This window comes from Perissodus microlepis, chromosome 5, assembly GCF_051167445.1.
Source record: "Perissodus microlepis isolate ML-2025 ecotype Zambia chromosome 5, ASM5116744v1, whole genome shotgun sequence".
NCBI lineage: Eukaryota > Metazoa > Chordata > Actinopteri > Cichliformes > Cichlidae > Perissodus > Perissodus microlepis.
In genome coordinates, this window is record NC_140465.1 from 10705286 (window position 1) to 10718544 (window position 13259).

The window sequence follows — 13259 nt, forward strand, 5'->3', positions numbered from 1 at the left end:
AATAACCGTGTTTCTCAGGAAAAGGACAAACTTTTTGTTTCTTGTACTACATAATAGCTTACCTCTGGTTAATGCATTTTTTATGGCATAGTTAGCAATGCAATGTTAGGGCTGTTTAGTTTAATGGTGCACTGTGGATGAATGAAGGCGTTTATAATTTATGACACTTGGGCCCTGTGTCATGTTTTAAGTACTTTTTCCATATTAATGTTTGTTGTTCATCACTTGCTTGCAAAGAGAATTTCCCCTGGAAACTGACCTGCACTGAACGGAACAAATATTAATCGTGCATTTCATGTATGAGACGCTAATAATGGATGAAGATGAGGGAAAGCTACAGTTTGAGCTATATAAGTGCATTTACTATTCCCCGTCCCATCCAGGCCACTAGTTTTCTCTCTCTTTTTTTTATCTGCTGGGACTAAGAGTGCTTTACTGTTATTTTTAGGTTGGAAAAAAAAAGTTCATCTGCCGCTCCCAAGGTGAGAAGCCCGACACATGTGATTCCATTAGGCAGTCTATCTATATATGTCCATCTCCATTATTATTTTTAAGCATCTCTCAGATTCTTAGATGTGGTTCAACAAGTATTTGTGTTTAACAAAAACAGTAGCTAGGGATACAACTAAGTATGTAAATAGTACCGTCTCAGGCGTAAAGAGATTGCATAAGCAGAGAGGGGAGGTTTCAGGCAAACATGAAAACATGGTTTGACACCTGTCTAACCTGAAATACAAGAATTCCAGACGTATGTGTGATCACAGGGTTAACCTCTGACTCACTATGTTATGAAATAAGCATTTCAGTTAGATTCATTATATCAAAGCTCGATGGATACTGCACATTCTATAATCTTACCAGGAAGCGCACTTTAATTTAATTTGAACCGACTGAAATAAACAAACTGACACCAGGCTCTAATTTAGGGAAAGCCAAAAACCTCTTTCTCCCTACAGCAGCACGCATGCGCTCTTTGTAGCGCTGCGTTCAAATACCCTTTGTGGAGTCTGACATTCGGTACTCGAAGTTATTTTGACAGCACTTCAACTCACCGTGACCATGTTGATACTGTAAATACTAATGTTGTAAATCACGCAGAGAGGTCTTTAAAGAAAACACGTGAAGGGTCATTTTGTCAGTTTGTGCCCGATGATAAATTATTTAAGTCGCGTACTTGAGACCACAGTGAAGTGTCAATTTAGGCGCTACGTTAGGTTACAGTTGTGATTTAAAGGTGTCGAACATTATTACTACAGAGCATTACACACACTCTACCATATTTATATAAGTTCCATCATAATTACATATAAGTTAAATGTAAATTTCAAACTACAACCAAGCTGAAACACTGGGAAATGACCTGTAGTATCTGTGGCTTGTGAACGAGTGAAGAGTTCGCACAGGTTATTCACGTGACCTCTTCGTGAACGCATAACAATCCGACAGCACCTGAACGCAGCACGGACAGCAACACATCCCCAGCACCAGAGTGGGAATGATTTTCAGCTCCACGCACCAGAGCGACGTACCTGGTTAAAGGAGTTCTGGACGCAGTCGACCGTGGATAAAGTGGGCTCTGCGGATACGGACAGAGGAGGAGAGAAATCTCTTTTAGCAGGAAGAGAGGAAGGAAAACCTTTAAAAGTGAGTTTTGAAAACAACCGAGAGGATTTAAGAAGTGGACGCGAGCCGTGAGTGGGAGCGTGGCAGATGTAGGATGACAACAGTAAAGGAGGATTAAACTGGAGGGGATGTTAAGAAAAGTGATGAGAATAACCGCACAGCAAGGAGTGATTTCAGCGCAGGCAGGAATGGCTTGATTCGGGACCTGTACTGTCAGAGGCGCTCATGTTTCTGTGGGAGAGAAAGAAAGTTTTCTGCGCGTCCCTCGGATACAAATCTACTTTTTAACGAGCAGGAGAGAGAAAGGGACTGCTGTGACTGTGTTTCCCCCCCCAATTCCGGTGGCAGAGTCCGGCCGGTTTGGCGTCGGCTCGTTAACTGTTCGCAATGTCCAAACCCGCGCTGAAGAAGAACCACTGGACCTCCAGGGTGAACGAGGTCTCCGTGTCCAAAGATGCCCGCGGTGAGCTCAACGTGCCGCTGCGTGGCGGCGCGGAGAACGGAGAGTTCGCCTACATTGGACCGCTGAACCACAATGCGGTGGTGTACAAAAGTGGGAAACTGGGTGAAGGGGAGCTGCTGCTCGAAGTGGAGAATCTCTCGATTTCGGGATTACCCCTGTACGACATATACACCGTAATAAAGAACTGCAAAGGACCCGTCAGGTTTAAAACTGTCAGGCAAGGTAAGACAAAAGGTGAGGCTGCAAAACTTCTGCGCTTTTATTGGTGTGCGTTTAACGGGTTTTGTGCCAAGTTTGATTTCTTGCTTTCGTGTTTTTAAACAGCTTCATCTAAATGGAAACTTTTGATTCATTGAGGTTAATCTTCAGTTGAAATAAACCCATAGAACTTTACAATGAGTACTAAAACTTGAGGAAGTTGTGACATTTAATAGCTGCGGAACCGTTTAATGTCACATTTAATTGGCAGATTTGTGAATGGCTTTTTCTTTTTTTTTTTTAAGTTGAAGTAGCCGGGCCTGGTTTTCTCCCTAACAGGGAATGCCACCTGTCTGGTTCAGGGACATGGAAACCCCTCAGGCTTCACACACGTTGTTTATTCAGCTTTCCTTTGTGTTTTCTGACTTTCCCAGCTGTTGGGGAAGCACAAATTGTGAAGAAAGTCCAAAATATTGCGTACATTCCAACCTACTGGAGAATTACATCCAGCACTAGGAGCAGTAATGCTTAGAGGTGCTACTTTAAATACATTTAGGTTCTTCCAGTTATAGTAAGTTGGATTATGTTTGTTTGTTTGTGTGTGTGTGTGTGTGTGTGTGTGTGTGTGTGTGTGGGGTGGGGGGGGGGGGCAGGTGAAACAGACCCATAAAGCAGACCAGCTCAGTTTAAATGTAAAAGTCTGGCAGACTGGCCTCGGCCTTCTTAAGATGTGTCTGTTTCCTATACTTTACCTGATGACTTCTCAAACAGGCTCGACAGGGAGCACTTCTTTTAACACCTAACAGGAAAGGGAACATCAGGCACCTTACAAAAATGCGAGCATCCGGCCAGTGTGGCTGCTCTAGCCTTCGGTTTATGGTCATCTTGACTCAGCGGGGCTGGGAGGTTTGACACTGAGCCGCTCTGACAGGCTCCCAGCGTGGCAACGCAAACCGCTGAAGGGATGCTCGGGAGTCAGCCCGGGACACACAGAGACTTCTTTTAGACATGGACAAAAGAGCAACAACTCTTTTCAAGGACGACCTTACATGTAGATAACCTGTGAAGGCCGCCGGCCGTGCTGGTGGGTCTGCTCTGAGGTTGCTTTGGTAAAGTTGTAGCTTTTCTCATTCATTTCAGGACAGTCCTCCGATCATCAGCATGCACTGTTCTTAAGGTGTGGTGCTCTGTTGTTGCGCAACGTCTTTTATTATAAAGGAAACCTTGTACTGAATATCTGAACATCCTCTTAGAGATGGGGAGCAGAGGCCTTATTTTAACAATGCTAAAGGCCACTGCTACCTCTGGGTGCTCAGATTTATTTACAATAGCGTGCTCCGAGAGCAGATTTTCATTTTAAACAAATGCTGCTCAATCATATTCCACCGATTAGTTCCTCCCTTCACACTGAGGTTTGGCTATCAAGTCAAATTAACTGAGTGGTAATGTTTGAAGTGAGACTTTAAAGTTTTGGTCTTTAAATTTAGAAACGTGTCTTTGAAATTTTGCATCTTTATTGTGGCACAGATGATGTACTTTATTTATTTATTTATTTATTTATTTAGGCAGGGATGTCAAACTGATATTATGTTGTGGACCACAGAAAGCCTGTTTTTGATCTCACATGGGCCAGTGAAAGTGCCCTCTCTGCCACTATACAGACGTTTAACTACACATTTAAAGAAGAAGTGCTTTTTCAACAGTGTGGCCACGGGGGAGGTCTTTGTTAATATGTAAAGCTGTAAAACTAAATAAAGTCAATTAAAACTCCAAAAGTTCCCTTTCCAAAGCCATTCATTGAGCTGTATTGGAGTGTTTGCTGGCCCAATTCTGGCTCCTGGACCATATTTTTGACACTCTAGATTTTAAGGTCTTGTTTTCACTTACCAGCTAAATTATACCTGTGTTCAGGTTGGAGGTGGGCGGGTAGCTTTGTCGGTGACTCCAAAACATCACAGAATTCTGTTGGCTTGACTTCACAGCAGCCATTTTATGCTGTTGAGTGTTATTTATATAATTAACAATGTCTCTGTTCAAATAAAGTTTTTATAGTTCACGCCCATGTTTTCCCTTCTGTGTCGTGTCCAAATGACTTGTTTAAGAAGGAACAATAATACAAGAACAGCGAGAGAAGAAGAAGAATTCGATCATTCTCAGTCTGTGTGTTCTCACACAGTCCAAAGTGGGGTCGAAAGGTAAAATATGGCAGCTGATGTGCTGACTAACACCCCGATTTCTTTTTTTGTGTTGAAATTCTAGGCCTGACTGTCTCGCAGTGTGACTGCTGCTTGAACCCAGTAACCAACTAGATAGAAATAAGCCATGAAATCACATGCTGATTAATGCCAACAGTGGCGCCGCTGTGAACAAGCAAAAACAAACTGAAATGGATTGTCAAACGCGCGTAAACAAAATGTTTGGGATTCCAGCAAAGAAGCAAATCTAGTCGAGCTGTAGCAGCAGAAGCCTCGCTACCATGCGTCGCCCTGCTGAGGGCGTGGAATAGAAAGGAAAAGTGAATGAACTGATGCGATTGGTGCCCGTGTGTTTTCAGTAGTTTGTCTGTGGAGTGTTAGGCTTTAAGATCTTTCCTTCCTGTAAACAGGAAGTAACTGGTCAATTTTCTTTTTTTTTTTTAATCACTTTCTAGGGAATCACCTGCACAAGTCCAGACCCGTTCTCTCTAGTTTGTAATGATTTATTAGGATAGGAAGGAGATTCTGTTCTCACTTTGGGCTAATCAGAACACCCCCCCATCCCTTTTTCGTTTTCTTCATTCATCTGGGAATGTCGGGTGTCACTGCTGTACAACGTCACATGATCAGACTCCATTTCAAGTTTTTAATAATTCACGCTGTCAGGGAATTTCCCCTCTCTAATCAGCCTTAATTGAGAAAATATGCTTGGCAACAAGGGCCATCTGTAAAATCTAAGTCACCTAATTTTACCCGGAGCTTGTGCCATTTTCTCACTTTAATCAAGCGAGATGTGAGGAGAGGTACTGCTTCGTTGTCTTGGCTCGCTGATACACACTCAGACTTTCATGTTGACTGCCAGCTCTATAAAGAGGAGGGGGCGGGGGGGTAGGTAGGGTTTCCAATACTGAATACTGTGTTGTCTGGACTTTCTATAGACCTGTGAGCACGCAAGGGCATTTCTAATCTGAGCTGATAAGGAGCTGCAACCAGCTCCACTGCTGAGTTTTTTTTTTTTTTTATGTTATGTTTGTTTTGGGTATCAGTGAGAAAGCAACACGCAACACACACACACACACACACACACTGCAGGAGACACACCCTTAGAACCACTGCTGAGGCCAAACCATCGGATGTCCACTTCAGTGTGTACTGAAGCTGTGGGAGAATAACTGGATTATGTAATTAGGGACTATTACAAACATGGACATGCACTCTTAACTCTTCACCCATTCGAAACAAGCAGCTGATGACTCTGTCACAATGCAGTTTAATGCTCGCGCGCACACACACACACACACACACACAGATGTACTGCAGTGACAGAGTGCTGTGTTTGAAAGCAAGTATGCACACTATAAAAAAAAGACTTCTCCAGCTGATCAACCCTGGAACTTCTTTATGGCTAATCTTCCTAAGAAGATGACTGTCTGCTCCACATATGCAAACAAACTATGGATGATACACACATGCTTATAGGAACACACAATCACATCAGAGAGGCTTTGAGATGGGACCAGATTAATGTCGTGCCCGCGCTGGTGTTAGTACTTAAGCTGGACGCTTTAACGATACTGTATATGATCTACAGTCGGGATTGTATTTAGGCTTAAAGTTGAGGGTGGATGAAGTGTATACTGATAATCATAATTGTGTTATGCTAGGAAGTGTAGCCAGTGACGATTCTCAGAAGTGTTTGTAGTGCAAGTGACTGTTAATGTTTGTTTTCTGGACATGACCAATGGCACAGTGGCCCAGAGTTCACGGGTTTCCCCAGGCAGGAGTTATGCTGTGTGTGTGTGTGTGTGTGTGTGTGTGTGTGTGTGTGTGTGGGTTCCTTTTAGTCAGCACGTGACTGCACAATCACACACACAAGAAGTAAGATTGGATTCCTCTTCACCAGCCATTTTGCTACCTGACTAATCAGGAAACTCCAGTCTTACAGCTTCGCAGCAGTGTATTTCTTTCCAAACTTCATTATATCACAGAGCTGCCCGTGATGGACGAGGCCTTACTAGCTATAAATTTCTGGAAGCAGAAAATATTCCATCCCATTTGTATGGAGGTGCGAGCTGTTAACTACAACTCTCGTGCTCAAATTTACAACACTGTGTCACTGCATTAACTCCAGACTCCCTGTGTGTGTGTGTGTGTGTGTGTGTGTGTGTGTGTGCACGCACAAGTGTTTCTGGCAGGGATCGCATATGGAAGTGTTTATTTCCTCTCTCTCAGCAGGGTGTTGAACAACCCTCTTTGCCCACACCCGTTTTCTACTTTTGTATTCTCTCCTGATGGCTTGGAGTGACTTCATTTCCTCCCTTATAGCGTGCTGTAGCGTTAATTTCAGGGTCTTTGTTTTTGCTCAAATGTGTGTGCAGGTGAGGGCGAAAAGGAGACGATGAGAGGAGTCGTGTGTGTACAATGTAAGCATCTTGCACACTTTGAGTTTGCTCAGCTTGATCTCTACATTTAGACGCACTGGAGGAACACTCCCTCACCAGCTAAATAGACCATGAAATGCTGTCTCACTTAAGCAGCGCTTTTTATAATCCCACTAAGAGGAGCACGTATGTATGCATGTGCCATATTCTCTCTTGTTTGTATTGTAGTCTGTTGTATTGACAATGAATAGGCATTGGTCACACTTGGCATTTGCAGTTACACAGCCTGTCAGGAAAAGAGAAAGGGCAACTAATTAATGGTAGTTCAGCAGGGTGGGAGAGGAAGTTGTCTTTGAAGACCGCCCTGATCCATCCTTCTCAAATGTACAGTAGAGATGGGGGAAAAGTTCCCAAAACTTTTAAACAAAGGTGACGTCGGGAGCGTTGGGTCTTTTAAGCTTTAGTTGACTGCCTTATCACGTGTCCTCTGCACAGGAAATGGAAACTTTTAGGCAGAGTTGGGACTTTTGTAGCTATTATTTAGGAAGTAGGTGAAGAGCTCACCCAGTTCCTCCAGGATACTAGTCTAACTCCAAACCAGTTCTAACAAACCAGTCAACTTGCTCTTTTTTCAGTGGTTTCTGCTTGACAGTTTGTAACAGAGTCATTTGTCAAACCATGAAATAATGAGCTGCTCATGAGTTTCATAACACACACTGAAGGGGAAAGCCACAGGCTTAATATTGTGCTGCTTTGGTTCAGTGAAGTAACTCTTGACCTAGTCAATTGTGGGATGAGTTGGCAAATCTGCCCAAAAGCTCTTTACCAATTCTCCCAATATCTGATTAACATAATCCATCATCAGAGTAGGTGAACATCTTCATAAAATGCTTTCTTCGTGGAGTGCACAGGGTAGAGCCTGACCTGTATATGACTTTTAAGAATGACACCGATATCTTGGTGATCTTAAAAATCTGATATATGAGCTGATTTTTTTTTTTTTTTTTTTTTTTTTTTTTTGCTTTCTGTCAGAGACATGAAGCACAAACTGTTTTTCTAACATATGTCATCATTATGTATATTTATTTATGAGTTATTAAAAATATTACAACAATGCAGTTTAAAAATAGTTTTTCAGTTTTATTGTCACAACACGTTGTTTATTTACACTTGTGATGTGTTGCCAATAGGGGCGTTGCTGAGCGCCTACAGGTCGACAAACTATACAACATCAACACTCATAACTTGCTTGACGGGTGTTTCTCTTCTTTACCTTTTTACAAAAAAAGTCACATATTGGTGGTTGTAAAGGGTGATACTAATACTCTGATTCTGCTATTATATCAATATGGTTCAAGCTGAGCGTTTAAATTTGTATTTTATTATTTTTTTAAATTGCAGATTTTTAGTGTCTGGACTGATGGGTGAAAACGTCTGTAAATTTAAGACTGCTCGGCCTTACAGAATCTGCCTTTTTGCTAGAGCGCAACCTAGATTTTAAAGAAAAAAAAATGATCATGTTGATAAATGGATCCGTTAAAGTTGTTTGTAACAATGAATTATCTAAGCTAGTTGACTCTGCTCAGCTGTCATGCTACTCTGCATGTGCTGCATACAGTCTGGAGTATTGCATTGTAAACTATGGCAATTTGGTTTGTGACGGCATCACACTTTCTTTTTCTGCACCGTGTTCCATTAAATAAGACGTTTTATTACGGTTGCATAAATGAAGCATATGTGTATGTATGTATGTATGTATGCATGTGCTTATGTACGCACGTACACACACGTGTTTGTGTGTGTATGTGTATGTATATATGCATGTGCTTATGTACGCACGTACACACACGTGTTTGTGTGTGTGTGTGTGTGTGTGTGTGTGTGTGTATACATGTGTACATACGTGTGTGTGTGTGTGTGTGTGTGTGTGGATGTATGTATGTATATATATTTATGTATATTATCTAAACTTTGTACCGAGATGCCAACTTTGTCACATCAGTTCTGTTTTTTTTTTGTTGTTGTTGTTTGTGTCAGGAATTTGATAATATGCGAACGTGTGTGTGCGTGTGTGTGTCTGTTTGCATCCCCATCTGTGTGTTTGTGTGCGACATTGGCTGACATGGCCAAGTATTTCTGTCAGCTCTGCTGCTGTAAAGCTCAGATGAGATGTGGTTATGCCTCCAGCTGGCGTAACTAGGAAGCGAAATGACGAGATCGGTAGTGGCTGTGAGCATTATTAATATGGCTGAGACTAGTCCTAGAAGCAAGTTGATGTGCCCACAAAAAATGCAGGGTGACTCTTGAAAAGTTGGTTTTATAACTTGTTTTAAATCAACAGAGACTGTATGATTTTACTTTGGGGCTCTGTAACTTTTCTTTCTCACGTTAAACTTCTTGAGATACTTAAGGAGTTAATTATTGTCATTAAAGCGAATCATCAGCTTGTTATCGTTGTAGTTGTACCGAGAATGTCTGTCCTTTACCTCTCAGCCTCCTGTAAAGGTCCTTTTCCTCCCCAACCTGTTTCCTCTTTTCTTTACCTTTAATTACACTATGGTTGAAGCTGTGGGGTCCGTTTACACAAATCCCATTAAAGTCAAGTCTTTGGGAAGCTTACTCACGCACATTCACATGCACACGTAGACAAAAGAAGGGGGTATAAACAGTTTAAGGAACGGTCCAGCCCTGATTAAGGGGATTTAGACATGAGTCTGTCTGTTTGGCCACGGCTGTGAGCACGCATCCATGCTCACAGCCCTAAAGTATTCCTGAACTAGGACTTACATGACACACGACACTTCTCAAAGCTGCTGCCTTTTTGGTCATCTTACCTGCCTCCATTCCCCTCCTTTGCTCTCTTTATCTTTTCCTTCTCAAGCCTTAATTTCTTCTCCCTCCCTACTTATTGTCATCTGAATGTGGGAATTGTGGGGCTTAATAATGAGCAGACCGTTATGACAGACATCCCCTCCCCAAGTCTAACCCTTTTAATTTTTTTTTTCTGTAGAAGTATCCTAATGAAAAGAGAAGTTGAACAGGCCATTTTTCAGTAGTTGCAGATGGTAGCATATGGAAAAGCATTCAGGAGTGTCTCATGTGGCTAGAAGTCACAGGGATGTGAGAATGTGATGGATCGTGGCAAAAAAGACGAAGATTTAATTCAGTGGTTTATAGCTGGAGAAGGTTGTCTTAGCAGCCGACCTGGCTTTTGTCTTGAGCTAACAAAACCGACCTGAAAGCATCTAAAGCTCACTAACTCATACCTAATATCTTGAATGTGAAGAATAATGCAGTGAATTTGAAATTTCTTTTAAACAAGCAACCTTTTGTCAAGAAAACTACCTAATAACACGTGCTTTCGCAACCCAAAAACCATTTGTACATCCCGCTGTTTTCCTTTGAACATGCAGAGTTAAGAAGATGCAGACAGTCCCATCTGAAATTGTGTGACCGTGACAGGTGCTGAAGCAGCCTTGATTAGAAAAGCATGTGGCTCCTACAATTAGCTGGAAACTTTCAAGACGCCAAGTGGATTTGATAATTTTTATTATGGTGGGGTAGCTCTGATGTTCAGCAATAACCAGCAGCAAACTTCCTGAGCAGCTAGCAGCCAAGTGACGCGGTCCTCTAACTATCACAACTATCTGCTTTCTTCTGGTTGGATTGTGTGGTTGCATCGGCTGTGCTTGTGTATCCCCCTAAAGCAGTGCATTCACGGCATGACTCAGTCACTTCAGAAGCAAGTGAAACTCAAGTTTCTGGTATTTTTAATGCCCTTACAGCATTACACATGCTGGGTGATTGCATTTAATCACAATTCAAAATGTACGTTTTATCTTTAACATTTGAACATGTATATTTTCACAGTGTCTTTCTCCTCTTCCACCACTGCTCTCTTTTCTCCTTGTTCATTTCCACCTCATCCTCTTCCTCCCCACCTCAGGCTTATTCTTCTGAGTTGAAGATCTCCAGATGGCTGACCACAAGTCAGCTAAACAGCAGCACATCATGCCAGCTAATAAGGGGCTTGAATGACCTGAAGTCAGACTCTCACTCTGATAAACAGTTCGATTACATTCTCACATCAAATGAGAGTTTAAGTGTCCGAGACCAACAATGTTAGAGCCGCTGGAAAGAAAGTTTTACTAGTGTGACTAACAGCAGCTAACGCCAGCTACCAGCAGCTAAAACAGCTGCACTTCCCAGCAGAAAACTTCAGGATATTCTCAATAACTCACTTAACTTCTGTCCAATAACAGTGATACTAACTTCAGTTACTTATCAGTTTACACTGGACTCCTATCACAAAGTTTTATAGCCTCATCCAGAGTACATAGATGTGGACACCCGGCATATTGACAATGTAGACATATTTACAGCTGAAGTAAACAGCGAACAGAAAAGCCTGCATGCAATACAGATTAACGGTGGCCAGAGATGAATGTCCTACAGCAGCCACCATAGCTAGGATTATGCACTTGAATTTGAATATAGGGGTCCTGTGGCTCAATACGTATCAACAGAACCATCAAACACTTCAGTGAAACTATTCATGAACTGATATTTAGAAATACTACTGAATTTCTAAATATCAGTAAGTAGGCAGACTACTAATGTCTAGAACAGTTCTGAAACAATGTGTTTTTGAACCATTTGGAGATATTTTAAAGTCTCACTAAAACTTAATGAGCTCAGATGGAATTGCATGCAGCGCTGACCCAGATGAGCTCACTTTGTTTCAGTTAAAAGGCCTCAATTTGAGTAGTTAAACTGACTTTTTAATTTAATTATTTATTTTTTTGTAGTTCTGGGAATTCTTTTGTATAATTTTGACTTGTTAAATTCTCACTGTAATTTGCCCGCTACATGCAGAGAAAAACTAACAAGGTGGAAGGTCTAATAAACCTTTTTGACTCTGTGCGATCTTGAGTAAACCAGGCACAAAACTAACAATTTATCATCCAAACAGCTAATGTCTGTCTAAGGACTCCTGTTCACTCTGTGGTCATAGCAAGTGTGGTTTTGTTTGTGATTATACAAATAATTTGCAGATAACATCTGATCTGATTCTGAGTGATTGGGCACAGCCTTGAGAGCACAGTACAGCTCTGGGACAGGCTGGCTCCTTTGGTTGTCTTTGTGTCGCTGGGCACCGTAGCAGCACAAAGTTATGCTGAACATTTGTGTGTGTGATAGTGGAACATAAAGGTCAGTAATTCATATGGACCCTTAAAGGTCAGTACACAATATGGTATGAAAGCTACGTTATAAAGTCTTTGTCCTCCACTTTCTTCAACAGGCCTGCTCAGGCAGTGAGTAAAATTGTAACAGCTTCATGATGGCATCTTAATTAGACAAGCGGAGACTAATTAGCAAAGACAGGAAAAGGATTGAGTCTTAATTAAGAGGTTACTGGTGTCCATCTACTCTAACTGCTGTCGTCATCAGTTACAGATGTTAACGTCTGAAACGTCTGTTTATTTGAGAACTCCACCACCCTCTATACACGTGCGTCAAACTTCAGAAGTTCCTTACGATCGTGACAGATGTAGGAATTAGAAGTTTAAGGCTGGTATTGTAGCACTTTATATGCAAACTTAAACACCTTTACAATTATGATAATCCACTTACTTAAAAACAGAGTGCACATCTTTGCCATGACCTTCTCTTTTCTTTTTCTCCATAGTTCCTGTGTGCATTTGACTCAGTTAAATCTTAAGGTAGATTTTGCACTACCTCCCAAAGCAGGTGTAATATGGATTCATCACAGCATTCTGACACAACTGGAGCTTACAGCACGCTGTTTGATACGGAATTGGTTACTTTATACTCGTATCAATGAAACATCAGGCAAACATATGCAACAGGTTGTTTTGCTTTAGTCGGCAAAAGTTATTTTGGTCAGGCTCAGTCTCTCTTTATGTTATGAGCTGGGTGAAGGGGGGACCCAACATGCAAAACAAATACACGACTACATCCTGGTTCATAAGGTACTGAATACTGGAGTTAAAAGTAAAAAAAAAAAAGAAGTAGTATTTAAAGTATAATGGGTTCATGCAGCAAAAATAAGTTACCCCAGGCATGCCTTTAACGAATGCACGATGACAGCTAAGTTAAGTCCTTGCAACTGCAAGGTCAGTAAAAAGTGCAGAGGATTACTTAAAATGTATTTTGTATTGATTAACTTTTTTATGTTTCATTCCATCTTATATAGGTTAACATATAGGCTTCACACCATCCACTACTCATGTTACTGGCTTTGTTTCCTTTCCTACACTGCACTGAACAAATACTGACATAAGCTTTGTTTTACTGCTCAGATTTGAATATAGACTTTACTGAAACAATGTAGACTCATTGAAAACAGGCTGTAAACTTTTGTAGTTGTAACTGAAG

The 13259-nt window shown here is 41.5% G+C and overlaps 1 protein-coding gene across 2 annotated transcripts in view; it reads left to right on the forward strand.

The window, feature by feature from the left end:
• The first annotated feature begins 1481 nt into the window (after nt 1–1481).
• Nucleotides 1482–13259, forward strand: part of magi1b (membrane associated guanylate kinase, WW and PDZ domain containing 1b) — a 135121-nt gene continuing 123343 nt past the window's right edge. The window contains exon 1 of one of the 2 annotated variants that reach the window (XM_084927778.1): nt 1482–2320. In XM_084927778.1, coding sequence (XP_084783904.1) covers nt 2011–2320 — 310 coding nt within the window. In that variant the 5' untranslated portion in view covers nt 1482–2010. The remainder of the gene's footprint in view (nt 2321–13259) is intronic. The other variant, XM_084927779.1, reaches the window with a different exon arrangement.